This window comes from Phacochoerus africanus, chromosome 14 (genome assembly GCF_016906955.1).
Source record: "Phacochoerus africanus isolate WHEZ1 chromosome 14, ROS_Pafr_v1, whole genome shotgun sequence".
NCBI lineage: Eukaryota > Metazoa > Chordata > Mammalia > Artiodactyla > Suidae > Phacochoerus > Phacochoerus africanus.
In genome coordinates, this window is record NC_062557.1 from 42348349 (window position 1) to 42375087 (window position 26739).

Genomic DNA, 26739 nt, shown 5'->3' on the forward strand with positions numbered 1-26739 from the left:
CTGCCAGAGGGTCTCAAAGAGACTCGTGTCACCATATAAGGAGACCTCTTTGGGAAGGAGGTGGTTTCAATAAGTCTATCCTTTATTTCGTTTCCAGGGGCACTCACACACATGGTTTATGGACAATGAATATGGTGGCTGACCACTTTTGCCTTTTTGCTTTGGCCACTAGGAAGCTCAGAATAAATCCGTAACCTACTTATAGCAAATATATAGAACCACATGATGTGTATGTGTGTGCTGATCTCGCTGCTGGCTTTTGGCATTATTCTTCTATTTTCCCTTCCCCATGCACTCTTTATCAAAAAAAATTTATTACAGTTGATTTACAATGTTCTGTCAATTTCTGCTGTACAGCAAAGTGACCCAGTCATTCATACATACATATACACTCTTTTTCTCATATTATCTTCCACATGTTCTATCACAAGTGACTGGATATAGTTCCCTGTGCTATACAATAGGACCTCATGCACTCCGAATAATTTACTCAATTTGATATTAGTTTCAAGAAGCCATCTCAAATCCTGTGTCCAGGCAGATAAAAATAAACTTAAAGATATACTTTACATTGTAAATCAACTATACTGCAATAAAAATTAAAAAAAAAAAAAGCATTGTTCTGGAAGTTCCTGTTGTGGCACAGCAGAAATGAATCCGACTAGGAAGCATGAGCTTGCGGGTTCAAGCCCTGGCCTCACTCAGTGAGTTAAGGATCCAGTGTTGCCACGAGCCGTGGTATAGGTCACAGACGTGGCTCGGATCTGGCCAGCAGCTACAGCTCTGATTCGATTCCTGGCCTGGGAACCTCCATATGCCACACCAGCGGCCCTAAAAAAACAAACAAAGAAGCAAACCATTATTCTGAAAAAAAAAAAAAGAAAAAGAAAAAGACACATTTTAATCCAGGCTCTCTGGACCCATTATCTTCCCCCAGGGACTCTGACAGAGTGAAAGAAAACAGGGCCTTACCCTGCGTGCATGAAGATGTATGTCAGGAAACGCCAAGCTTGTGCTCGGAGCTGTGGATGGTAAACCAGGGAGTTCTTCAGGTATCGTGGATGGGTCACCTGCAGCACAAACTGGTTCAGCGACACCCCGTTATAGAGGAAAAAGGCAACCTAGATGAGAACACAGAATGAAGAGAGCCTGTTAGCAGGTGCGAATCTGCCCAGGAAGCGCTCCTGTGCTGACCAACATTTAGAATCTCTACAGAACGTGTCACAGAATGAGGCGCATCCCCATGATCAGGGCCCGGGCTAGCTTTCCACCACCTCTCACCCGACTTGTGTTCGATTATTTGCTTTTTGCTCTTTTTTAATGGCTGTACCTGCAGCATACAGAAGTTTCCAGGCTAGGGTTCGAATCGGAGCTACAGCTGCTGACTGCCCTTCACCACAGCCACAGTCACTCGAGATCTGAGCCGTGTCCACGACATACACCACAGCTCATGGCAATGCCAGATCCCCGACCCACTGAGCAAGGCCAGGGATTGAACCCACGTCCTCATGGATACTAGTCAGATGTGTTTCTGCTGTGCCACAACAGGAACTCCTGTTTGATTATTTTCTGTTAAATGTTCACAAAACCATCTCATGTTCTCTGCCCACAATTCCTCAGTGCTCAGCAGGAAAGCTCTGGAGGATTTTAAACTTTAATTTCAGTAATAACTCACATATCCACTTGGGGGGATGAGGTAATTCCACATAAGCTGATTTAAAAAACAACACAAAACAAAACTGTGGCAGAACACAGGTAACATAAAATTTACCATCCTAAACCATTTCAGCTCTACCACTGTACAGTTCAGTGGCACTAAATACATTCAGAAGGCGCAACCATCACCACTACCCATTCACAGAATTTTTTTCATCTTGTAAAACTAAAGGAAACTCTATACTCATTAAACATCAATTCCTCTTCCCCCCTCCCCAGCCCCTGGCAACCCCCATTCTGCCGTCTGTCTCCATGCATCTGACTATGCTAGAAGCCACATCTAAGTGGAATCATACAGTATTTGTCTCTTGTGATGGGTCTATTTCACTCAGCATAATGTCATCCAGGTAATCCATGATGTAACATACGTCAGAAGCGCCTTCCTTTTTTGAGCCACACTTGTGGCACACAGACGTTCCTGGGCCAGGGATCAGATACAACCTATGCCACAGCTGCAGCAATGCCAGATCCCCAATCCACCGCGCCGGGCGTTGAACCCCCGCCACCACAGAGACAATGCCAGATTCTCAACCCGCTGCAGCACAGCGGGAACTCCAGAACCTCATTTCTTTTGAAGGCTAACATTCCACTGTACGCACCTACCGCATTTTGCTTAACTGTTCATCTGTTGATGGACACTGTGGTTGCTTCCACCTTTCAGCAACTGTGAATAATGCTGCTATGAATTTGGTTGTACAAATACTTTTTTTTTTTTTCTTTTTAGGGCTGCATCTATGGCATATGGAAGTTCCTGGGCTAGGGGTTAAATCAGAGCTGCAGCTATCAGCCTACACCACAGCCACAGCAATGCCAGATCTGAGCTGCATCTGTGACCTCAGTGCAGCTTATGGCAACAGTGGATCCTTAACCCATTGAGCGAGACCAGGGATCAAACCCACATCCTCATGGATACTAGTAGGTTCTTAATCCACTGAACCACAACAGGAATTCCCTTTTTTTTTTTTTTTTTTAAAACACAAATATCTCTTTCAATCCTTGCTTTCAATTCTTTTGGGTACACACCCAGGAATGGAATTGCCGGATGTTATGATTGCTATGTTTAAGTTTTCTGAGGAATTGCCGCACCGTCTCCCATAGCAGCTGTATCATTTTACATTCCCACCAATGGTACACAAGGGTTTCCATTTCTCCGCATTCTCACCAACACTCCGCGTAAGCTGGTTTTGAAGATGACTGAAGTGTTCTTGTTTAAGCCTTAAAAGGGTATTTATTTTAACTATTCTTTTCTGGAACTCTTCCTAGAATACATAATTCATGTCCCTAGGTTTTTAATTTTAAGGATGCCTCAGGTATTGATCTGGGCCATAGGAGTGATGTTTCCAGCAATTGATGGGGTTTTCGTTCCTATGCTAAATGGCCCCACATTCTTGTGTTTCTTTAGGACTCGGGTTTGCTTTCATATTTTCTGTTGTCCTCTCCTGCACTGCCAGGTTGTCGGCACATTGTTAACCAGGTACGACAACCAGGTTCTTCCTTCCTAGTGCTGCTTGGTAGGGGGCCCTTCTAGTAGTTTCCCACAATGTCCCTTCTATTTTCACTCAGTTATGGAATCATAAAACCAGTTACTAGAACTGTGTGTGTAACCAAAGGCTCTGGGTTTTGTTACAAGGACTCAAACAGATATTTCAACATTTCCCGGTTGCTTCTAGATTGGTGGCTCAAATTTATTTATTTATTTATTTATTTATTTATTTATTTTGTCTTTTTTGCTATTTCTTGGGCCGCTCCCGCAGCATATGGAGGTTCCCAGGCTAGGGGTCTAATCGGAGCTGTAGCCACCAGCCTATGCCAGAGCCACAGCAACGCGGGATCCGAGCCGCGTCTGCAACCCACACCACAGCTCACGGCAATGCCGGATCGTTAACCCACTGAGCAAGGGCAGGGACCGAACCCGCAACCTCATGGTTCCTAGTCGGATTCGTTAACCACTGCGCCACGACGGGAACTCCTGGTGGCTCAAATTTAAACAGCTCAGGTGGAGTTCCCTTGGTGGCCCAGTGGTTAACGTATCCGACTAGGAACCATGAGGTTGCGGGTTCGGTCCCTGCCCTTGCTCAGTGGGTTAAGGATCTGGCATTGCCGTGAGCTGTGGTGTGGGTCGCAGATGTGGCTCGGATCCTGCATTGCTGTGGCTCTGGCGTAGGCCGGCAGCTACAGCTCCAATTCGACCCCTAGCCTGGGAACCTCCATATGCCGCGGGAGCGGTCATAGAAAAAGGCAAAAAGACAAAAAAATAAATAAATAAATAAATAAACAAACAGCTCAGGTTTCTTTTTGGGGCAGGAGGGCAAGCCCACAGTATGTGGAAGTTCCCAGGCCAGGGACTGAACCCACACCACAGCAGAGATCCAAGCTGCTGCAGTGACAAAATGCCAGATCCTTAACTCGCTGCACCACAAGGGAACTCCACAGCTGGGGTTTCTGAAAATTTGAAACCAATCTGAAGACAAGAACTGGCCCCTCTGGATGACGTTATGCAAATTACTTTAATTCACTGGTCCTGCTTCCCCATCTGGAAACGGGGATACTAACGCCTATGCTTTCCCAGTGATCGTGGGGGTTTAAAAATGACCAAGTACAGGAGGAGCCAGTCCTGGGTGCGGCCCTCGCTCAGGGGAGGCAGCTGTAATGAGCGTGGGGCTAAGCCTCCCTGGGCTGAGCCCGGGAATGGCTCAGACCTCCCAGCAGCTGGATTCCCTGATCTCTCTGGAAGCTATTCTGACCACCTAACACCATGCATGCGGGTGGCCTGGCAGCAAATACAGCTTCCAAGCCAGCTTGTTATTATTGGTCCTCAAATAGAAGCTAATAAATAGACCAACACAGTAAGTGCTTGGAGAACAAGTCCAAGAATATCTCAGAAAAATCGCAACTTCAACATGTACTTGGATGAAGCCAGAACAACAGACAGAGGAGTTCTGGCCTGCAGACCAGATATTCAGGAAAAAAGGAGAAGGATGCCATGAAGCGTAATGATCCTGCAGTTTGATCCGGCAGGAACTTTATAAGAACATATGCCGGGACGCTAATTAGGCCCCTGGCTCTGGAAGAACAACCACGGAGATCATAAAACTCCAAGGGGCACCTAAACATCCGTTCAGGAGCTGGGGCTGGGGAGCCCACAGGTCCTTGGGCTGACGAGCAGAAAGAATTCAGAGTTCCACACACAGGGGCACTGACTCAGAAAGGAGGACTTTGGATGCTGTTGCATAAGCATGAGACTTGGAGAATAACAATAGGTATGGATGATTCCCCGAGGGGAGAATGTTCTTGCAAAATACGTTAAGCCCACATTTACCTGTTCATAAACACTCCCTCCCATATGTATTTGTGTAATGCTTTTGTGTTCAGAAAGCACCACCAGCCGTCCTCTCGCTCTAAATAGAGTAGTCCTGCGGGAGAAGGAGGGCAGGCCTGGTTATTCCTCCTTTACAGGTGGAGGATGGAGTCCCAGGGGAGGAAATGACTCGTCCACGTTACTCACTCCGGGAAGGACTAAAATAAACTGTTTTAATGCGTTAGCCTGGCATTGGTTCAAATCAATGAACTTTTGACGTCGTCTTTGCTGCTGCTGTTTTCGGTGGGGGTGGTCCTGTGAGGACTTTGCTGCAGCGCATATTGCTTAAAGTAATAATCTTTGTAACATCTTTGTGGTCCAGGGGTTCCAATACACCTGCATGCACTGACTGTAACAGGGCCTGACTTGTAGTGACAATGGCTCTGCCTTTTGGTGGAGAGGATGCTGGCCACCCTTCCCCTCGTGACCTCAGATATCCTCCTGATCCCCCCACCCCCACCCCAGCAGGCCCTCCCCGACCTGGTCCTCACCTCCAGCAGTGTGACTGTGATCATGAACCAGGGCGGGGGGCAGCAGGTGTAGCTGTCGTAGTACCACTTCCGGTCAATCTCCCGGGGCAGGGTCTCGTAGGCCACGTGGCGGATCAGTCGCTGGGAGAGGTTCAGCCCCTTCTCCTCCAGCAGGGCCTTGCTACAGAGCCGGCGGTTCCCCTGCAGGATGGCCTGGCGGAAGCTGTTGGACCGCTTGTTGCTCATCTATACGGGACAGAGGGTGAAGGAGGGGGTCAGAACTGGGACCTCAGGGGAGCCCCCACCCGTCTCCCAGCCAACACCGTCTTTAGATCAACCAGGCCTGCCCCCACCTTCCTCTTTCTTCGGTAATAGTTACCAAGAAGCAACATTCACCTGGATGCCCATTCCCAGGACAAAAGGACACTTTGGAAAGCAGAAAAAAAAAAAGAAAAGGAAGAAGCAGCAGAAGCAACATTGACCTAACTCTCATGTGGCAGGGGTTCTTCTAAGCACATCACCTCTTGGCTCCTCTGATGCAACCAGCCTACCTGCTAGATCAAGACCGTGAATATCCCCATTCCACCAGACAAGGAGACCGAAGCACAGACAGGTGTAGGAATCGATCAAGTTCAAACCCAGTGAAGCTCCAGGGCCTGTATTCATTTCCACTATACCTCCCTCTGCCCACCCATCCATCATCCATCCCAATTTCCTGAGCAACTACTTCGTGGCAGACATACTGGCAGATGCAGGAGATACAGTGGAGCTCAAGATAAACAAGTAACCATCGTTCATGCTTCAGAGCGAAGGCTGTTGCTGGAGCACACAGGACGGAGCCCAACCTGGTCCCCCCAGGTGGTCAGGGCTTCCTGGAGGAGGTGGTATGAGTAAGAACTAGAGGATAAGTAGGAGTCGGCGTCCTCAATCCCCAGAACCAGAACCCAAGCTGTGCCTGTGGGAAGTCATCAGTCCTAAGGCTGAAGAAGGGAACTGTGATGCTCAGGACGCCCAAGGACTGGCCCCTGCCCTGGCAGAGTCCTGGCCGCCTCACCCAGAGATCAGCCTGACTCCCTGAGACCAGAGGCTGCACTGGTGACTTCCAGCCTCCCGAGGCCTCCGTCACCTCGCACCCGCCCTACACCATCCCACTCTAGACCTTTACTGTGGGGAGCTGTTCTAGAGGCACAGCTCTCCAAAACCCAGGGCCACACTGCCGCCCGGGGGCCACACCATGGTCGCTGGGTGGGGATTATCAACATACTCCAGGGATTGTGGGTCCCGTGGTGGACATCAGGCTAAACTCGAAGCAGGAGTCCAGCCAGGGCTGGGGAGGTGAGCCAGCCAGACCAAAGCACAGGGGTTTGAAGCCCTTGTCAAGGGCCAGGGAGCTGGGCAGGGCCTGGGTTCGGACCAGGCCGGGTGGAAAGAGCCTCCATCTACAGTGCCTCTCCCCTGTCCTGGGCTCTGCCCACACCTGCAAAGCCTGGCGTAAGGCTGCCCCCTCACCAGGCTTTGCCAGATGAACCTTTTTCAACAATTCCCTACTCCCATCCCCCCGGGGCTGCAAAGCATGCATCTGGTTCTTAGTGGCTTGGCAGTTCTGGAAATGCAGGCAGGGCGTGGGACTCCAGGGTCACTGTGAGCCCAGGACAGGATCATCATGTGGTCAAGTCAGTTTACAGGCACTCTCGCCGTCCTCTTTCTCAATCCCCGCACGTACACACTTATATGGGCGTGCGCGGCAAAAACAGTCAGGGACACACGCCTGGAAGATCCGTGGTGTGGAGGAGCTCAGCTTCTGGAGAAGTTGTGTTTGCGTGTGGGTGTGCACACCCACACACACACTTTCTCACCATTCCCATGTCCTGGGGTACCTAGAGCTGTGCTGGGCACAGCAGCGGCCGTGGTCTCTGGCCTCATAGAGCTTACAAGAGAGACAGATGGGTGAATAGTAGCAAAAGGGGACGGCATCCTCATTATTTGTTGCATCGCATTATCCTTACATTAGAAAGATGAGGACAAGAACCGGGAGAAAGGAAGTAATTTTCTCAAGGACCCATAGTTAGTAAGCAAGAGTCAGGATTCAAATCCAGATCTGCCTAACTTGACCGCCCATGCTGGCCCATATGGTGCTTTTGTGCCAATTAGATAAGGCAGCCTCTTCTTCCAGGTGGATGCACCCATTCCAGGCCTTGCTGAACAAAGTCCCAGCCAGATTTCAGTCCCCATACATCCCTCTGTCGGGTATCCTTGTAGAGTCCACAACCTGCCCACTCATACATGGTAAGGCAATCCTGGCCACTCAGCTGTAATGCAGTGTGGTCTGTACTAAAAGACCGTCCTGCACAAAGCACTGTGGGGCTCTGGATAAGGTTGGTTCGTTCTCCCTGGGTCGGGGCGGGGAAGGGCTCACAGAGGATGCAGACACGTTAGTTAACCTGCTGGAAGAACATGAGAGACAACAGAAACTTTTCAAATACCTTATCTTATTTAATCCTTGCCACTACCCTGAAGAGGGCATCCTTTGGCTTCATTTTACAAACTGGAAAACCCTCCAAGGATCTTTCCCACTGAGTGGCAAAGGCAGAGCCTGGAGCAGGGGCCAGGTCGGCTTGGCTCCAGCCCCTGAGCTCTCTGCCCAGCCTTTCCCCTGGTGAGCCCCTTCTCGATCCTGGCCTCCAGGGCAGCCCTGTTCACGGAGGCCAGGCTGGCCCCTCCAGCTCTGAACGTGAATAGAGAAATTCTGATGGTAAGGAGTAATCTGCTATAGCAAATTCACACAGAAGGCGCCACAGTCCCCCGGCAGGAGAGAAGCCGCTGACTGGCCCAGCCGTGCCCTCACTCTGCCCTGGACTGAGCAGGGCCCGCAGCAAACATGCTGGGGCTGCGGATGAGCCGACGCAGATTCAAACCTGCGGCCTGGTCGTTGGTGGCGCTGCTGGGTTCCAGTCACTGGGCTCACCTCCACAGCCCATCCCATGAAACCCAAAGGTCCTCAACTCCTCTGCTTAACTGAGTTCTGTTGCCCACCCTCCAGGAGTTCTGCTCCCTGGGTCCACTCTGAACGGCAGATTCCTCGACCACTAAAAGCCTCACAGCTGTTGCCGGCCATCGCACTAACCTCCAGGCAAAGGCAGCTCCTTAATCAAGAGGCAATTAAAACAACTCCAAAGCCCGTACCTCGGCATCGGAGAGCAAACCTGGCACGCTGGCGGAGTCCTGGTGCCCCCATCCCTGAGTCCTGACCCCAAGATGCCAGACCACTGGGCATGGGCCTCCTGTCTCCAGTCCCTCCAACAGCCCAGGATTTCTGCCAGCAGGTCTGATGAGCATCAGCTTTAACTCATGTGCCCCATCACTCTCGAAAGGTCTGGCTTGATCCTCCCAACATCCACTCCCCAGCTCCTCTCCTGCCCATACTATCTCCCACCTCCCATTCCCAGCCTTTCATTTCGGTGGAATGGACCCCACACCCAGCTCCAGGGGTGGGCACTGATTGCTCTGAGCCAATCAGCACATCCTGCTGACCTAAACTAGACCAATGGGAGCAGAGAAATCCCAGGCCTCATGCAGGAGCTACCATAAGAAGAGGCTCTCTCCTCTCCCTCATGGTGAGACCTGAGGGTGTGAGGGCTGGAGCAGCTGCAGCCACTCTGCTGCTATAATGGGAAGGTATGACATTGCCAGGAGCTACGTGGAAGGAGGCTGACACCGCAGAAAGCAGAACCAAGAAACAAAGGGAAAGCAGGTCCTTGGTGATTTCCTTTAGCCTGCTAATTAAAGTCTGGACTTTTTCAAAGTCGCAGGCCCACAGCTGCCTTTAATCATCCAAAAGGGTCCTCGAAGCTACACGCCCAAACAGACCCCTCCCAGCAGTGAGGGCCCGAGAGCGCTCACCAGGTTGACAAAATCCTGGTAGCAGATCCGCCCATTGGCATGGCTGTCGGCGAGGGCCAGGAGCACCTCCCTCTTGTGCGGGTCCAGCTTGGAGCTGTGGCTCTCCAGGAGGCTCCGGAACTTGCCTGTGCTGATGTAGCCCGTGTTCCCAGGGTCAAACTGAGGGAGAAGCACACACAGAAGTGGGGTCAGCGGGGCTCCGTCCGCACTGCCCCAGGTACTCCATCTCCATCACCACTCATGGCCCCTGTCCCCAGCCCTCTGCCAACAGGCCCAGGTGGCACCTGGGACGTTTCCAAGGCCCCCAGGGGAACCATCCAATTAGGGCAGACAACCACGTACAATCCTAGAGAGCCCTGGAGACCTCTGAGATGGCCCAACCCAACCGTCTCATGCACAAAGAAGGAAACAGGCTCAGAGAGGTTTCTCTCTGCTCTTACTCCTGACCCTGGGCAAGGGGGAAGCAGGGTGGAAAGCTGATGAGTGGGAAGTTCCCTTGTGGTGTATCAGGTTAAGGGTCCAGCATTGCAGCAGCTATGGTGCGGGCCACATGGGTTCGATCCCTGGCCCAGGAACTTCCACAAGCTGTAGGTGCAGCAAAAAACAAAACAACAACAACAAAAACAGGGAAAGGTGACGAGTGGAGGAAGATGAGGAAATCTGGGGCTTGGGCTAAAGGGACTGAGCAGATAAGGCTCAAAGCCCTGTGAAGCAGGGAGCACAGCCTGCACAGCCCTTCTGCATCGGGCTTCCAGCCCTTTTGCATCTGGCTTCCGGCCCCTCTCTCACGCCTGCACCCATGTACATCCCACACCCCGCACACAGCCATGCAAGGCTCCCCAAGGACACCATGCTCTGAGATCCGGCTGGTTCCTGACTCTGCAGCTCTGCACGTGAGGGTGCCTCTGCCTAGGATTCCCTCCCCACCCTCCAGTCTCCCTGAGGGACTCCAAGCCACCCTTCCCTTCCCAACTCCTCAGGTGTCCTGTGTCCAGAAAGCCTTCCCCCACACTCCATCCGATCCCCCTGCACCTCGGACAGTGCACCCCCCACACCCCGCCCTGTCCTCTAACGTCTATTCTCTACTCCTCCCTGGACCAGGTTCCTTAAAGGTCGGCATTACAAGCTGTTCCCAGGCCTTAGCACAGAGCCTGGCAGAGTTGGCACCATGCTGGGTGAATAAGTGGATGTCCGGGGGAAACAGTGGGCGGGTACTCACTTTCCAGGGAGATCCTCAAGGGTTCAGGCAGAAAAGTGGCTTACCCAGGTCTCCAAAGAAGCCCGGAACCTTTCCGTCCCCCTGCCAATGCCCCCCTTCCTCACAGGACCCGCCCCACGTCCCCCCTCAGCGCATATCCTGCTGGAATAGGACACGAACCGGCTCTCAGGGATGCCCAGAGCAGGTCCGGTTCACCAAGTGCTTCTCCACACACACTCACTGCACTTGGAGATGCTGCCGCAAGTTGCTTAGGTTTTAAACAGCAAACAGACATCGCAGATGCCCGCGTGTACTTGACAAGGGAGCCCTAAACACCAAACCCACGTTTCCCCCTTTCTGGATAAGGTCAGTGAACGCTATTCTAGGAGGACTGATTCTGCACGCAGCCCCTCTAAGACAATCCAGGAGAAAGAGCCAAGAGTCACCAGCCACGATCTTTCAATTCTCCCCGGAACTCAATGCGAGGACAACGCAACGCAAGATGACAGCTCTGACCCCGCGTATTTAAAAATCTGCATGTATGTTCCACCCTCCCCCCAAAACACCCGATTTCAGGGATGGCACCTATTCGGTTCACGCCATCGAGTATGTCAGGAAACTCACCTACCCCCCACACCCCCAGCTCCAGAAAGATCTTTAGGAGTAAAAACACCTAATATCTGCTGAGTGTTTCCATGAGGCCAAATACCATCATAGACACTTCGTGTAATTTCTTTGACATCCAACAACCACCTTATGAGTGGGTCCTATGCTTATTGCCATGTGACAGATGAGGAAGTAGAGGCCTGGGAAAACGAGCACAGAGAGGTTAAGGGACGTGCCTGCAAGCGGCAGAACCAGGATTCCGGGATCCCACACCTGCTCAGCTCCAGCTACTCCAGGGCCTGCTCTGCTGATCAGAGGCAAGATCCAAGGATCCAAGAGGTGTGTGCAGACCCGGGAAAGGAGGGGGCTCCAGGAGTCTCAGGGGCCTGCACTAGACAGACGTTTTAAAGCAGGAAAGAGCTCAAACAACAGTTCTGATATCCTTATTGCTCAGATAGGAGATGATGCCTGGAGAGGAACAGTGGCAGCGGCAGCGAGGGAGGGTCTCCTTCTCTGCCTGGGACCCCTCCCATCCCCACAGGCTGGCCATGGGGACTCACCAGCCTGGCCCTGCCTGGTCCCTCAAGGCCCTTCTACCAGGGTGGTGGTGGTGGGGGGGTAATGGAGGGGAGGGGTAGTGGTGGGGGTGGGGGAGGAGGTGAGAAGCAGCCTTGAATCCTGAGAAAATCTCTCCCCTCCCCACTCCTCCCCTGGTGAGTACCACAGGGGGCAGTGGTCTCTAGGGAGCCCCTCCTGCTTCAGCCTGGGGGAGGAAGCTACTCCCCTCCCAGGGGCCCATCAGGAGGGCGGGGGCGCTGGGATCAGGCAGGGGCTCCTTTCCCTCATTCCAGCTCCAGACAAAGAGCCACCTGCTCCCCTGCTCTCCAATCCCTGCGCCCCCGAGCCACAGCTCCCTGCTGTTGTCCTAGTGACAGGGGCTACTCTGTGGCTCCTCTCCCTACAACAACCCCCCACCCCCACCCAGGGCCTGCTAGTCCTGCCCCAAGCACAGTACAGGCTCCAGACTGCAGAGAAGGAGCTGGAAGTAGGCCGAGCCTCCCTTCTCTGCCAAAACTCTACCTTTCATGCCAGGGCCAGACAGGCCAGACAATGGGGGGTCATCGCTACCCTAATAAGTAGGCTCCAGGGATAAAGGAGGGTGACTGGGAGGAGGGAGAGGCAGGGAGGGGGCCAGCTGCCTGGGCTCCACAGATGTACACAGGACACCTTCCAACCTCCACCCCAACACCTGGGCGTGGGGGAGGTGCAGAGAAAGAGCAAAGAGGAGACAAAGAGAAACTCAGAGAGTGGATTCCTGCAGAAGGCAGAGAGATGGATACCACTGCCCTGGAAGGAAGCTGAGAGCCTCTAAAGGAGGCTGTAAAGAGCAAAAAGGCGGAAATCCCATTCTTGTCTCAACCCCTCAGCAGTGTGTGTAACGTGGGGTAAGCAGCTCAAGCCATGTGTGCCATCTATCAAGTGGGCCTGGCATCTCCTGGGGTGTGGTGAATGCAGGGACACATTCTTGGGGCCCAGGGGGCCCAGATGGCCCAGACGGCCCAGACTGCGTGCTGGCCTCCACTTGCCTCATTCAAAGCAAGGAGGGGGTGGCCCTGTCATGAAGGCTCGACCCACCTTCCTGGACACACCTCCCACCTTTGAGCCTCCTCGAGGGCAGCTGTGGTGTAGGGGACAGAATCATGCTGGCACCACAGTTTGAAGCTTTGGGGGAAACAAACCCTACGAATTCAGTTTCTTTCTTAATAATGTGTGCAAGTCCCCAAAGCTCCCTGTCCTGGGTGTTCCACGCCCTGGATTCGTGCACTTCAGACAGGGGGGTGCTCTCAGGATGAGGTCCAGGCTGGGCGGGTTGGAGACAGCCTACTGGGGTCCACCCCTGGGGGTGGTGGGAAGAATGGGGCTGTGAGTGGGCTGCAGGCAGGGGCCCCTGGGGAGCCAGGACTGTAGAGCATCCTTGCAGCCACCTCCTGAATGGGGCCAAGCACTGGAGGGGGCAGGGCGGGGGCAGGGGGGAATGCGAGGCCACATTCAGCCTTCCTAGAGGCTGCTGGCTCAGAAAAGGAGGAAAGCACAAAGTGAGAAGTGACCCTCCCACGGCTCCCGCCCACCTGCCTCAGCTTTGAAAAGAGCTGCGAGACTCCGAGGTGCTTAATCCCATCAGCACCCAGCCCTCTGGCCCCTTAATCCTCTAGGTCGCCAGCCGTCCCCCCTCTCCGCCCGGGGCCCCACACAAGCTCTGCCTTGTATCTCACCTCCCGCCCTGGGCCCCTTCCTGGCTCACTTGTGACCTCATGGCTTCAGAAAAGACCCACCAAATGCTCTTTGTGTTGTTGCCACCTGGGCACGTCCCCGCCTCTGGGGCAAGTAGCTGGGCGAGAGTTCTGGAAGGAGGCTCGCCCTCAGCTGCTGTGCAGTCTTGGGCAGATCATTAACCACACTGCCTCATTTCTCCATCCATCGTGTGGTAGGAACTCCCGTCCAGGGGAGATGTAAGGGGGGTGTGTCCCCATCCCTCCCCCATAAGCGTATCGTACACAAATGGAGGCTGAGGCAAAGAGAAATCCACAACCCATAGAGCCCATCCACCACCCATGGGGGCAGGGGATCAATTCTGCCTCCTTGCTCAGTCAAAGGGCTGATGGGAAATGCAGCATCAGGATGAGACAGCTCACGCGATGGGGGAGGGGAGGGGAGGTCTGTGCTCTCAGGGGGACCTGGTGACACTAGAGAAAAGGGCAGCGGGTCAGGAAATGATAACCCATGATCCAGGAGAGCTGAAAGGGACCTCAGTGGTTCTGAAACTGCTCTGCAGAATTGTAGGGGCTGGGGAACCTCCAAGGTCCAGAGAAGTGGGGAGGGGGTTGCTGAGTGGCCCCGTCTGAGCTGTTTTCTGTATCTGCCCTCTGCGTACTACCTGGCTGAACAGCAACGCAAGAGTAGCTGTACACGCAGAGCCCCTGCCAGGTATCCAGCGCTACCTCACTGAAACCGCAGCTTACCCTACGTCTTGGTTTTTCTCAGACAGTCCTGGTTTACACCTACTGTCTGAGCATGAAAATGAACAGTGCCCCTTTCACCCTCAAAACTGTCCCGATTTAAATAATAAGTTGTCTGGTCCCTCCATTTAAACCTCACAGCAAGCCTACAAGGCAGAAGCTATTTTTTCATGGGAGAAAAATGAGGCATCAGGAGCTGAGCTGCCCAAGTTTGAAGAGCTGGTACTCGGGTGCAGATGGCGCCACATCCAGGTGGAGGGGCCCAGAGCTCGTATTCACCCATCGTTAGGATGCCGTGGCTAAAAAGAATTTGAGAGACCCTGGTTCAATCCTCTCATTCATTCATTTAACAAAAGTTTACTAAGAACTACGTGTCAGGTCTCACGCTCATTTTATGGATGGGGAGACAGGTGCAGAGAGCAAAGGAAACTCATGCAAGGTCACAGAGCAAGTTAGCGGTCATGACAGGAATAACTCAGGGCTCCTCCATGGGGGTTGGCCGGTCCAGCCTCGCTCTGCCTTGTTTTCCTGTCCTATTTAGTTCTACAAAATGTAAGTGGCTCAGAGTCTCCCAGTGTGTGTTTTGTGAACTACCAGGCCCAGGAGGGTACAGGAAATAAGGGTGCCGTGGTCCCTTAAGTTTCGGAAACGCTTTTGGAAGAGCATGATGCGCAGATCCTATTAAGAGTTCTTCAGCATCTTACAGTGGAGAAACCTGATTTTGTTCAGCCCAGCATTTCCCAAATTTAGTGGATCTTTGATCACAGTGTTTTTTCCCAGCAACAATCATGAAACACTTTTAAGGGAAAATGGATCAATCCACAGTTGAGTCATTTTTCCCTTTTGTGAAACCAGCCCCTGCCCCCCTTTTTAGGGCTGAACCTCTGGCATATGGAAGTTCCCAGGCTAGGGGGTTGAATCCTAGCCTATGCCACGGCTATGCTAGATCCAAGCCGCATCTGCGACCTACACCACAGCTCACGGCAACGCCGGATCCTTAACCCACTGAGCGAGGCCAGGGATTGAACCCACATCCTTGTGGATACTAGTCGTGTTCTTTACCCACTGAGTCACAAGAGGAACTCCAAACCAGGCCCCTCTGTCGGTGGTTCTAAACCAGCCTTTTGCCTCCATCTCCTGAGTGGCACCGTCCCTGGAGGCAGCTAATAGTCTGTTCTGAGTCCTCCAGCAAAGTTGGAAGTCTGCTGGATCCAGGCCCCAGCCAGAGGGTTGAGGAGGGGGCCAGGCCCTGGCAGAGGCTGAGGAAGGAGTGACCAGCCTAATGGGCCGCTGAGCTGAGCTCTCAGGGAACCAATCCCGCAGGGGCTGGGATCTGCCTGCTCAGCACCCAGGACAGCGGCACCACTTCTTCCCTCCCTGCAGCAGGCGGGTGAGCCCGGCCAAAGCTTCAGAATTTACCTGGCAGCAGTAAAGCACAGGAGAAAGAAGAAAGGAACATGTCGATTTGGTATCTCTCACGCATGTGTGACCTGCAAAAACTCATTTCCAGGACAATTCCACGTCTGGTCCTCTCTCCCGGGGGATGGCCTCCCTCTCCTTGACCTAGAGGGGACCAGGGCTGCTGGGTGTGGGCCCTTGCGACAAGACAAAAGGTGGCACCTGGGGTGCCATCCCGGTGCAGAGCTCTCAGACCTAGAATTTAAGGCAGGCTCCCATCCCTGGCCCCGCTGTCTCCTCTCTGTCCACCAAGACAGAACAGCCCCAAGAAAGGACCCCGTGGTGTGTATACTGAGGCAAGGAGGGTGCTGGCAGCTGCCGCTTCCCACTGGGGATGGGGGAGGAGGTGCGGGGGGGTGGTGGTTACCATGGCTCATCTGCTGGCCCTTGCATCATTACTCAGCTTCTGAGCAGAGCAGAATTAATGAAGCTGCCCAGGGGTTTGCCACTCAGAGCTGCCCCTCGCAACAGCTAGGGCCTACCAGGGAACTCCGACCCATTCATGGATATTTACGGCCCCATAAATTAGGTCCAGGCCTGCAGCTGCCGAGGTCAGGAGGTGAGGTTAAGGGAGTAGCAGCTTTATCTAGCAGTTCTCCTGCCTTGCAAATGAGAATGCTAATTCTGCCCCATAAACCATCTCACACCATCCCCTGACCTGAAATTCTCATCTTCACAAGTATTTGACTGCTTTTATTCCCACACTACCCCTGGAGTAAGTGTGGTTAGTCCCATTCAACAGATATGGAAGCTGAGGAAGCAGAGGTGAACGACTTGCTCCGAGGCACTTCAGTGAGTGGAACAGGGCACCGACTGGCCTGCTTTCACTAGGAGTGGATCTATAAAGACCTCAAGCATCCCTGGGAAGAAGAGAAACTGGCTCCTAAAAACCAGGTTCTGACCCCTTCCTGTCCTCCAGTCTCCCCACATGGAGGCCCGAGGGGCTCTGGGGCTCCCTTGGGGTCTGGCCAGGCATCTGGCAGCTGGGGAAGTTGCAGCGATTCTAGGATTCCCAGTTATATTATTTCCGTCCCTCCAGCTGCCACCCCAGCTCATCCCTTTCAAGGGGAAGCTCCAAGCCAGGCTCCTGACCATCCCCCCCAGACATCAAACAGCTGAACCCCAGGATTCAGCTGATTAAGCTAGATCACCCTTCCCCCCCAAAAGTGGAGGACATCCTGGCCTGAAAGCAGGCTGAGCCATCGGATAGTTGACATATTTCCAGAAAACTAGCCAGCTCTCTCAACACCTGGGCCTCGAGAGGAAGGGGAGCTGAGATGTTCAGGAAGCTGGGGGATGGGCGGCATGGGGGGGGGGGCTCCTCTCTCTTCCAGGCCTGTTCCTCTCCACCCTGAGAGAGGGCCCCTGGATGACCCTTCTCCCCTTTCGGGAGCCCCCTCCCTGAGGGCCGTGGCGGTGCACAGACTGAGGGGGGCAGTGGAGGCTGTGACTCAGACGCAGGCCCCTTGGGTCCCCGGAGCAGACGTAATGGCTGTGCTGACTCATCCAGGCCCAGCCGGCACGGGCACGTCGTCGTCTGGGGAACAGCCATAAAGGCGGGAATCCAGGGGAGCGGCGGGCAGGGAGAGGAGGGAGGGGGTGTGAGCAGGGAGGAGGTCCCACCCCCACGGTCTACACCCACTGCCTCCTGCTGCTTCTCCTGGAAGCAACAGGCCTGTCCGGTTCCCAGAAAAGAGGGATCCGGGGAGAAGGAGGGGAGTGGGACAGACCTCTGACCAGGAGCAGGCTGGGCAGGACATCCTGTGGCCCTCTGCCCAGTTTCACAAGACGCCCAGGAGCCTCGTGGAGAAACACACCCAGGAGCCTTGTGGATACTCCCCCCCCACACAAACCCGCTGCACAGCATCCTTGTTTTCTTAGGGGACCATTGACCAAAACTGCTCACCTTGGCCAAGCACGACAACAAGAGGCCCCGATAAGGAACGCGGTGCTGCCCTGAAGGACTTAGGAGGTGCCGACAGGAGGAAGGAGACAACCAAGCTCCCAGGACTCTTGGTGCTGGACTCCATCTTGGCTGAGAGGTGCGCATGCGCCACTCAGGACCCTGGGCCAGACCAAGTACAGGCCGAGCAAGGTGATTGGACAGAGACAACCCGGAAACGAACCCCATTCCCGTAAAACCGGAGACCGACAGCCACAGGGCAGAGCAGCTCCCCTGGGTCCCGCCACCCTGGGCGCCCCTTCCCAATAAAGGCTCTTGCTTTGTCAGCACGTGTGTCTCCTCGGGCAATTTATTTCCGAGTTTTAGACTAGAGCCCGTGCTCAGGACCCTGGAAGGGGTCTCCCTGCCTGTAACAGTCTGCTTTGCATTTCTGGGCCGGCCCCACCCCTTGGGGCCTGTTTCCTTGTCTGTAAAGAGGAGACGGTGCCGCTCACCTCGCAGGGGTATGTGAGAGATGAAAACAAGACCAGGACGTGTGTGCGCACAGCAGACACTCCATGTTTGTTCCCTCAAAGGAATACTTCCCCATGCAAACCTGACCCTTGCTTTTAAAAAGCTGGTGGGACTGGGGTGGTCACTATGCCTAGTTGTCCACAACGTGAGATACGCATCAGCTCATAGTGCCCTGGGCCCAGTCTCACGACTGACCACAGGGAGTTGCCAAATGGGAACACTGGGCAGAGGAGGCCCACTCTGGGCTCCGGGCACCTGGCACCCGATGCCTTGTTCTCGCTCTCACCCTCCACCATGCAGGAGGAAGCTAGTTAGCAGAGGGGGACACGCTTGGGTATCCACGCTCCCCCCAGACAGCCCCTGTCCCCAAACTTCTCTCTTTCCTCTGTGGCAGGTTCAGGGGGGAACATGGGTTTCCAGCTCCTGCCCTGAAAAAGTCAGCTTGACACCGTGGAAGGAACCCGACTGGGGATCTGGACACTTTGATTCAAGACCTAGAACTATGACACGCCGGAGCAGCATTAATTGCTATAAATTCCGGTAGCACAATAACAAGCACCGTATTTATCAGGGGCTCACTCCATACTGTGCCAAGCGTGATGCACGCACTGTCTCATCAGGCCTCACGATGGACTGAGAGCAGCTTACAGATGAGAAAACTGAGGCTGGGCAAGGTTACCGGGCTGGCCCGCTGTCCCAGAGCTAGGAGGAGCAGAACTGGGACCTGAGCCAGACTCCTGTCCTCGCTGCTGCCTTTGTCACTCAGGGTGCCAAGGAAGCAGACAGAAGTGTGCAAGGCCCGGTGGCAGGAACAGAGGTCAGAGAGAGAGAGAGCAGAGCCGGGCTCTGGTCCCAGCTCTGACGCTACGGCACCAAGTGACCTCAGAGTCACTGACCTCTGTTTCCTCACTGGCAAAGATGAGCAGACTCAATAATAGGCTTCCACCGACCTTCTAATAATCCATGGCCCTTGAGATGGCAGCAGCCCCAGGGTGGGGTGGGGGGTGACACGGGTGAGGTGGCCCCACAGTCAGGGTCTGCTCCCAGAGAGGACACTGGAGCCCAAGGTGATGCGTGCAGGGATGCATCCGGACTTGTTTGCACCACCGTGCGTGTGCCTGTGACGTGGCAGGCAGGCAGGCAACCAGGCAGCACACAATTTCAGCACCCTTGGCGCCCCTGCATAACCTCTAGCGAATGCATTTCTGGGCGTGGTCAGGGATAAAAGGGTTAATGCAGCATGCCTGCTAGGGTCACTGCAGCAGGAGCAGGGAAGGGAAGCTGGCTTTGTGGTGGCAGGAAGGCCACAGGCTCTAGGGGCCTGGACGCAACCTGATAAGGGGTTGGAGGTGCAGAGCCCTCACAAGGGAGCCCCTCTGCTGATTAATTCTTGTTCCGGGGGTGCCAAGGCCCCTGTCTCTGGGGCAGGTGTTTTCCCTGTGGCTCCTCACTAATCCATGCACCGGTCTCAGCTGAACCTCTTTTCAACTCCCAGGACCCTGTAAACCAGCTTGCAGGACTGTGAAGGAGGTAGGCTTTAGGCTCAGCTTAAAGGAAGACCCCCCAGGCTGCAGGCAAGGGGACTGGCTGGGGGTGGGGAGACACCTGGGGAAAACAAGCAGACAAATCCTAGCAGAAGTGGGTCTCTCTCTGGCAGCTGGAATTAGGAAGGAGCTGGTTTAGAGAGGCAGCCACCTTCCCTATGGGGCCCTAGGCTGCTTCTGGCAAATTCTGATTCCCAGTCAAAAGACGGTCATCAAACATCTACTGGGTATCAGACATTGTGAAGGAAGTTTCCACTTCCATTCAACTCCCCTCATCATCCCTGGAGGAAAAATGATCATTCCCATTTTATTTATTTGATCATCCCCACTTTAGAGATGAAAAAATTGAGGCTCAGAGAGCTAACGTCCTTGACGTCAATCACAACACCAGGAAGGACTGACCTCAGGACTGACCTCCAGGTTTCTCAGGGACTCTACACGCAGGGTTCTCCCCAGCAGCCTCCCTAACGTGTTGGGGTCATGGCATGTTTATAACATCGGAGAGATAGTTAAGACTCGTCGGCTTCCCTTCTGGGAGATTAGTGATGCTGGGGTCTCTTCTTGGAGTCTGGGAAACGCACGCTCCCAGTGGGGAGAGAAGGAGGGAGACACAGTCAAATTCCATCCTGTTCTCCTTTTTTCCTCTTGCTTATTTGAGCTTGGAAAGCATCTCTGCTTTGTTGACTTAACTCTGCTCCAAATTCCTTTGCTCACTAAACATTCAGAGATCTCGAAGGGTGAACCGGGAACGGCTTTCCAACCCTGGACACCCTTTATGGGTTAACAGGCTCTAGTCCCATATCTGCCATGGACCTGTTATTTGACCTTGGCTCCTTGAGAGCACCCCCCTGGAGTTCAGGAAGGGGCTGCGGGGGAGATTATCAAAGCATAACTTGAAAAAGGGGAGCTTGTAGGAAACAAAGTGATAAATAAAGGGTACTTTACCTGGGAAAAATCATAAATATCAGGGGACTAGATTAGAAATCAAAAATAAACCCAACCACATATAAAATGCTACCAAATGATGAAATTCCCCAAGGAATATATAAAGGCAGGATTTCTCCATAAGTGATGCTGGTGTAACTGGATAGAAATGGGATTGTCTAAAGGGTCAGACGATTTTTTTGTTGTTGTTGTTGCACCCTCGGCATGTGAAAGTTCCTGGGCCAGGGATGGAACCTGTGCCACAGCAGCAACCTGAGCCCCAGCAGTGACAACACCAGATCCTTAACCCACTGCACCATAAGTGGGTCACAGCTGCAGCTCAGAGTCAGTTCCTGGCCTGGGAACTTCCATATGCTGCGAGTGTGGCCATAAAAACAAACCAAAAAAAGTGGCCCAGCTGTAAAGCATAGCAGTTCATCTGATTCAGTGGTGCAGATGAAAGCAATCCCTAACACCCCTTCCTAGAGAAGTTGATTTTTTTAAATAGCGAAAAAGAAGTAGGAAATAGAAGTGCATATTTATGAGATCTGAAGAGAGATGAAAACTATCTCAGCTCCGAAGCAACAGGAGGAATCATGAAAAGCCCAACAGATTCAACTGTAGAAAAATAAGATTTTTTTACGGTGATATTACTGTAACAACAGGTTAATATTTACAGTAACTTTAAAATCTAGTATTTAGGAAAACCATTCAGATCCCAAGGATATGAAAAGATAATTTCCTTAAGAAGTTCAAACAGGAAACAATCCCCAGGAACGTCTAGGGGTTAAAGTCACGATCTCCAGGTTCCCTGCCTGCTGTAACTTCTGGAGCCGGTAGGGAAGCACGGGGAGGGGGTGGAGGGGTGGTGATACGTTACACACCTGCTGGAGCAGAGCAGACAAATGCCCAGGATGCCAGAGGGGCTGGCCTGGTAAATTTCCATGGGACTAGGCTCACCTGTTTTCACCTCCAACTCTCCCAAAGGCATTCTGGCCATTTAGTTGAGAGACAACCACATAGGACCAAAAGGCAAGGTGACGGCTTCTTCTAGCCCCCTTGGGTCGAACTGGCTTCATGTTGGGTCAAAGCTACTCTACATGCTGACAGCACAGAAGGACTGGTCTGATTCCACCCCGAAAACCTGGAAAAAGGTCCCAGCAGATCCCAGTTTGAAACCAGGTGGGAGTTCCCACTATGGCTCAGCGGGTTAAGAACCCGACATAGGAGTTCCCATCATGGCACAGTGGAAACAAATCTGAGTAGGAACCATGAGGTTGCTGCTTCAATCCCTGGCCTCGATTAATGGGTTAAGGATCCAGTGTTGCTGTGAGCTGTGCTGTAGGTTGCAGACGTGGCTCAGATCCCACATTGCTGTGACTCTGTCATAGGCCAGTGGCTACAGCTCCAAATCAACCCCTAGCCTGGAACCTCCATATGCCACAGGTATGGCCCTAAAAAGACCAAAAAAAAGAAAAAAAAAGAACCTAACATAGTGTCCATAAGGATGTGGGTTCGATCCCTGGCCCAGTCAGTTGGTTAAGGATCCAGCATTGCCGAAAGATGCAGCATAGGCCAGCGGCTGTAGCTCAGATCTGACCCTGGCCCAGGAACTTCCATATGCTGCAGGTGAGGAAGAAAGAAAGAAGACCGACCAGGTATCCCCCTGAGCCACATTAGTGTTCAGGGACTCTGAGGGGTGACATGTGAATCCCACCCCATGCAGCACAGTTAGACCAGGGCTGTCTATTTCTGTTAGAAATCGTGGGGAGGCTGCCTGCAACCCTCTGCCAGACATTCCTTCCTGAGGGCACCAAGTCCACCATCACCAAATCCTTCCCTTAAGCAGGCCTGGAGGAAGAGGCAGAAAGGATAAGACCCTTCAGCTTCCTGAACAACCTGGCGGCGTCCTTCTGAAACTGTGCATCTATTTGTGAAGCTCCGCACCTGCTCTTCGCCCAGCCCTATCCGGGGAATGGGCCGGGGTGGCCGCACAAAGCAGGCAGAACAGACGCAGAGGGCCTGGATATTTGCCAGAGGTCGGGCCCTGCTCCCGAGCAGTTCTCCTTAAACACAAAGCACCAGTAGGAAGGAAGACAACAGAAACGAGCCGCTAGAGCCATGGGCGGGATGGGGTAGCCATAAGCAGAACACATCAGGAGAGAAAAACGGTGCAGAGTAAGTTTTAGGAGTTTCTTTCCTAGAATTAATTTTGTCTGTCCAGAATGGTTTCTGGGTGAGCCTTCCCAGAAGCAGGGGGATGCTCTTTGCGACACCCGGGATCTCCCTCCAGTGGGAAAAATTGGATTTCATAGACCACTTACTGATATTAGGTACTATGCATACTCTCCGCTCCCTTGAGTTCCAAATTCTTCCTCCCTTCACCCAAATAGTTTGGTTTGAAATGTAAACACACATGCAGGGACTGGCAAAGGAAGCTAATCAAATGAGAAAGACACAGACAGAGGGGAAAAAGAATGATACACTTTGTTCTAGGTTTCGATTCTAAATCTGACTGGAGGTGCGAAGGGCTGGCAGCTTGCTGGTCGTGGTATCAGTGGGAGCAGGCGGCTCCCTCCTGCCTCAGGGCATCAGGCCAGCGGCTGCTGCACTCTTAGGAGCCTGAGGGAGAGTGGGTGGCATTTGGGAGCCAAGAGAGATGCGCTAGGCAGAGGGACAGGAGCCACAGGATGCTCCCCAAGGTGGCTGACACCCCTCCACCCCCCCCCAGCCCACCGTGTCTTTCAAGCCAAATTCCATGTTTCGGCCATCTGCATTTAGCTGGTTCCGCAAACTGAACAGGTATGAAAGTAAAACTGTCAGTTGTGCAAAACCCCTTGCCTCCACCCTGACTTTTCCGTTTCCTCATCAGTTCAGTCTCCAGTTATACACGTGGGTCATCTCAGCTATTCGGGTCCAATAAGTTCTTCCAACTCTCTCGTCGGCATGTCCCTCTTCCTCCCCCTCCCACTGTCGTCTTCCAAGTCCAGGTGCTTGGCTCTATTCACTGCTGCAGGCTCCTGGCCCATTTCTTTCATCCCCGCAACCCATCTCACCTTTATCCCACTCTCAGAATCTTCCCAAAGCACTGCCTGGATCTTGCTAAAAATTTTTTCAAAGGCTCCCCCTGCCTCTAACAGGGTAAGGTCTGGTCCATGCTACTTTTTCAGCTTTATCTCCCTCTCCAGCCCAACACATTTCCTCTGGCCCAACCAGACTTGTCTCTTAGAGTGGCACACACTTCACGGCCTAAGAGTTGGCACCCCAGGACTGTAGCGCTCACTATTCCCCCACACCGGGACAGCTCTTTCCGCCTCTCGGGCACCTCCTTCTGCTCGGTCCAACAGGGAGGGAGAAGGAAACACGCAACAGTACGCAACAGGAGTACCAAGCAAGGAAGAGAACCCTTTCCCTGCTGAAGGTCAAATGTCCGTCTCTGGCTTCCGAAGCCAACACGTGGCACTTCCAACTCCACGTCCTACACCTAGGCTCCAGGCTCTGCAAACCATCACATACGATATTCCATCTACAACTCTCCCATCCCGGCAGCCAAATTAAAGTCAGCTTTCACAAGTGCCCATATTGCAAGTCACCCTCCAAAGAGGGCGGAGGTGTGGACTTCAGGGGTGACCATGGATCTCTGACCGAGGAGGTGGACAAGGAGAGGGGACGTTACCCTAAGCCCTTCCCCCACCCCCCCGCAGCCCCTACAGAAATTCCCGAGCATATAGAGAATGTCCCAGGCTTTCAACACGGACTCCATGGTATAAAGCCGGCTCTGGTGAAGAGGAGTTGGGAGGAAGAGGGAGGCAAGCATCTCTCAGAAGAGCCCGCCACGTCCTCCTGCAACCTGGAGGGCACTGGAGAGCGGTCCAGCTCGGGCCCAGGGATGCGCTAAGCCACGCCCCTACGCTGCGTCACCGGCTCCGGAGCGCAGAGCTGGGGAAGCCCACGCAAGCAGAGAGACTGACTGCGGGAGGGCTGGAAGGAAGGGGGGGGGGGGATTTAACTGCTCACATACCTGATCAAACAGGACTTTCCAGTGCTGGTAGAGAGGGAGGCCATGCAGGAGAGGAGGAAGAGGAGAGAGAAAGAAAGAAACACACTTATCAGCAAGGCTTCTGTAGCCCCCTGCTGTTTCTGACCTAGCCTCCCAGCTGCTGCCCAGGCTCAGGGTCCACCAAGAGACCAGGGAAAATCTGGTAATAGCTTCCCAAGTGAGTCTACACATAGCAAAGGGGGTGGGGGGGGGGAGAGTGTCCCTCATTCTGGGACAGGCAAGAGGAGGGATGAGCAGAGCAAGGGTGATTCTCAACAATTACTAAGTAAAAGCATCCGACTCTGTCCAAGGGCTTCTAATAACTTCTGCTGCCTGAAGCTTATCTCCGTGTCTACTCCCAGGCCCAGGCAGGAATGCACGCCCCGGTGCAATTCCATCAGACCTGCTGTTGCCATCCCCCCCTGCTAGGGGCCAGAGATTTCTCAGGAAAACCCACCCCTGCATAGGCGCTAACATTTTGCCTGTACTTTGGGAGATGGGGGCTCCCACATGCACTGAAACCCACCCAGTCTCTTTCAAGGCTGAGTCTAAGTGATGAGTCCATGAGATTCTGCCAGGCCGTTGGGGCCAGACGCCAGTGAGGGGTTTAAGCACAAGAGGCGAAGGGGATACAACCCCATTCAGATTTTCGGGCTAAGGTCTGGTAGGTTGGGGGCCTGGCTTCACTTGCGTGTCCCCTCTCTGAGAGGGAAGGGGCAGGGCAGAGCGTCTGCTCAGTTTTTCTGCTCTGTTAGCAGGTTAACCTCGCGAGGGAGAAGCTTAAGAAACTCCAGTTCCCAGGACTCCCCAGTGCCGGCTCTGCCGAGGGCTCGCAGGACCGGAGGGAGGGAGACTCAAGCAGCAGATGGCAGGGAAGCCCTCTGGGGCGGCCCCTCCCGATCCTCGCCCGGGGGACTGTCGCTGGCACGGACGCGGTCTGGGACTCCTGAGACCCCCCCCCCCCCTCTGGGAGCAAAAGCGCTCCCAACACTCCTCTCCCTCCGCCGGCCGGCCGGGCTCAGGGACCGGGGTCAGCTTGAATTTCAATCAGCGACGCGACAAGGCAGGTGCCGGCTGCGGGCTAATCTGGGAGCTGAGGTGGGGGTCGCCAGACCGGTCTGGGCTGCCGGGTTCCGGGGACTCTGGGGCGCCCGCTTCTTCCCCAGGCTCCGAGAGCCCGCAGGTCGCGAGAGGGAGGGGAGGGGAGTCACTGCTGTGACGCGGCCGCCTCTGCGGGAAAACGCCGTGTCCCGGGCACTGCACCAGCCGCGGGGAGGGGGCTCCGGCGGCCGACGAGTCCCCTGCGCAGTGGCGGGCGCTGCGTTCCGCAGGGAAGCCCCGGGAGCCCGAGCGGGGGGTGGCGCGCGCGCGTTTCGGGGAGACCAGTCCCTCCGCCCCTTTCCGCCCGCGGGGACCCGGCCAATCCCGGGCGCTCCCGCGTCACCTTGAAACCTCCCAGTTGCCCCACGGGGGGCGAACGGAGGGCAGCTCTCCCCTTAGCGCCCCCCAGAAAGTTTGCCCGGGCTGGGGAGGGGGTACTCACGTCCTCCGGCGCCGCCGGCGGCCGCTCCTCGGCCTCGGGTTCCAGCTCCTCGATGCGGTCCGCCTCAGCGCAGGCGGCCACTGCGGGGCCCGGGCTGGGGTGCTCGCCCATGCCGAGGCGGCTCCGGGGCCGGCCGCGGCTGTGGGGCTCGTCCCGGGGCGCCGGGCTAACTTTGCGCCGCGGCCGCAGCGCCGCTCTGAGGACTCTGCGAGCGCCGGGCCGCCTCCGCGCCCGCCCCCATGGCCCCGGCCCCCGCGCCGCCGCCTCGCGACCCCGGGACGCCCGGCCCTCCGCCGCAAACTTCTCGGCGCCCCGCCCGGCCCCGCGGCCCCGCGGGCCTCGGCCTCCGTCCCGGCCCCTTCGCCCGGCTCCGAGGCGAGGGCGCCCTTGGGCCGGGCGGGCCCCGCAGCTCCCCGCGCTCCCTGCCCGCTTCCTGCGGCCCCCACTCTGCGCCGGAGTCTCCTCCTCCCCGCGGACTCCTCGGGAGCTGCGCGCGGGCGGGGGCGGGGCTGCTCCCTGGGACCGCCGCCCCCCACCCCCCACCCCCCAC

The 26739-nt window shown here is 54.5% G+C and overlaps 1 protein-coding gene across 2 annotated transcripts in view; it reads right to left on the reverse strand.

Annotated features, from left to right (window-relative positions):
- RHBDL3 (rhomboid like 3) overlaps nucleotides 1-26390 on the reverse strand; it is a 48787-nt gene extending 22397 nt beyond the window's left edge. The window contains exons 1-5 of one of the 2 annotated variants that reach the window (XM_047758228.1): nucleotides 26190-26390; nucleotides 24629-24652; nucleotides 9445-9603; nucleotides 5566-5790; nucleotides 973-1121 (exon numbers count right to left, since the gene is read on the reverse strand). In XM_047758228.1, coding sequence (XP_047614184.1) covers nucleotides 973-1121; nucleotides 5566-5790; nucleotides 9445-9603; nucleotides 24629-24652; nucleotides 26190-26300 — 668 coding nt within the window. In that variant the 5' untranslated portion in view covers nucleotides 26301-26390. The remainder of the gene's footprint in view (nucleotides 1-972; nucleotides 1122-5565; nucleotides 5791-9444; nucleotides 9604-24628; nucleotides 24653-26189) is intronic. The other variant, XM_047758227.1, reaches the window with a different exon arrangement.
- Between the last annotated feature and the right edge of the window lie 349 nt (nucleotides 26391-26739).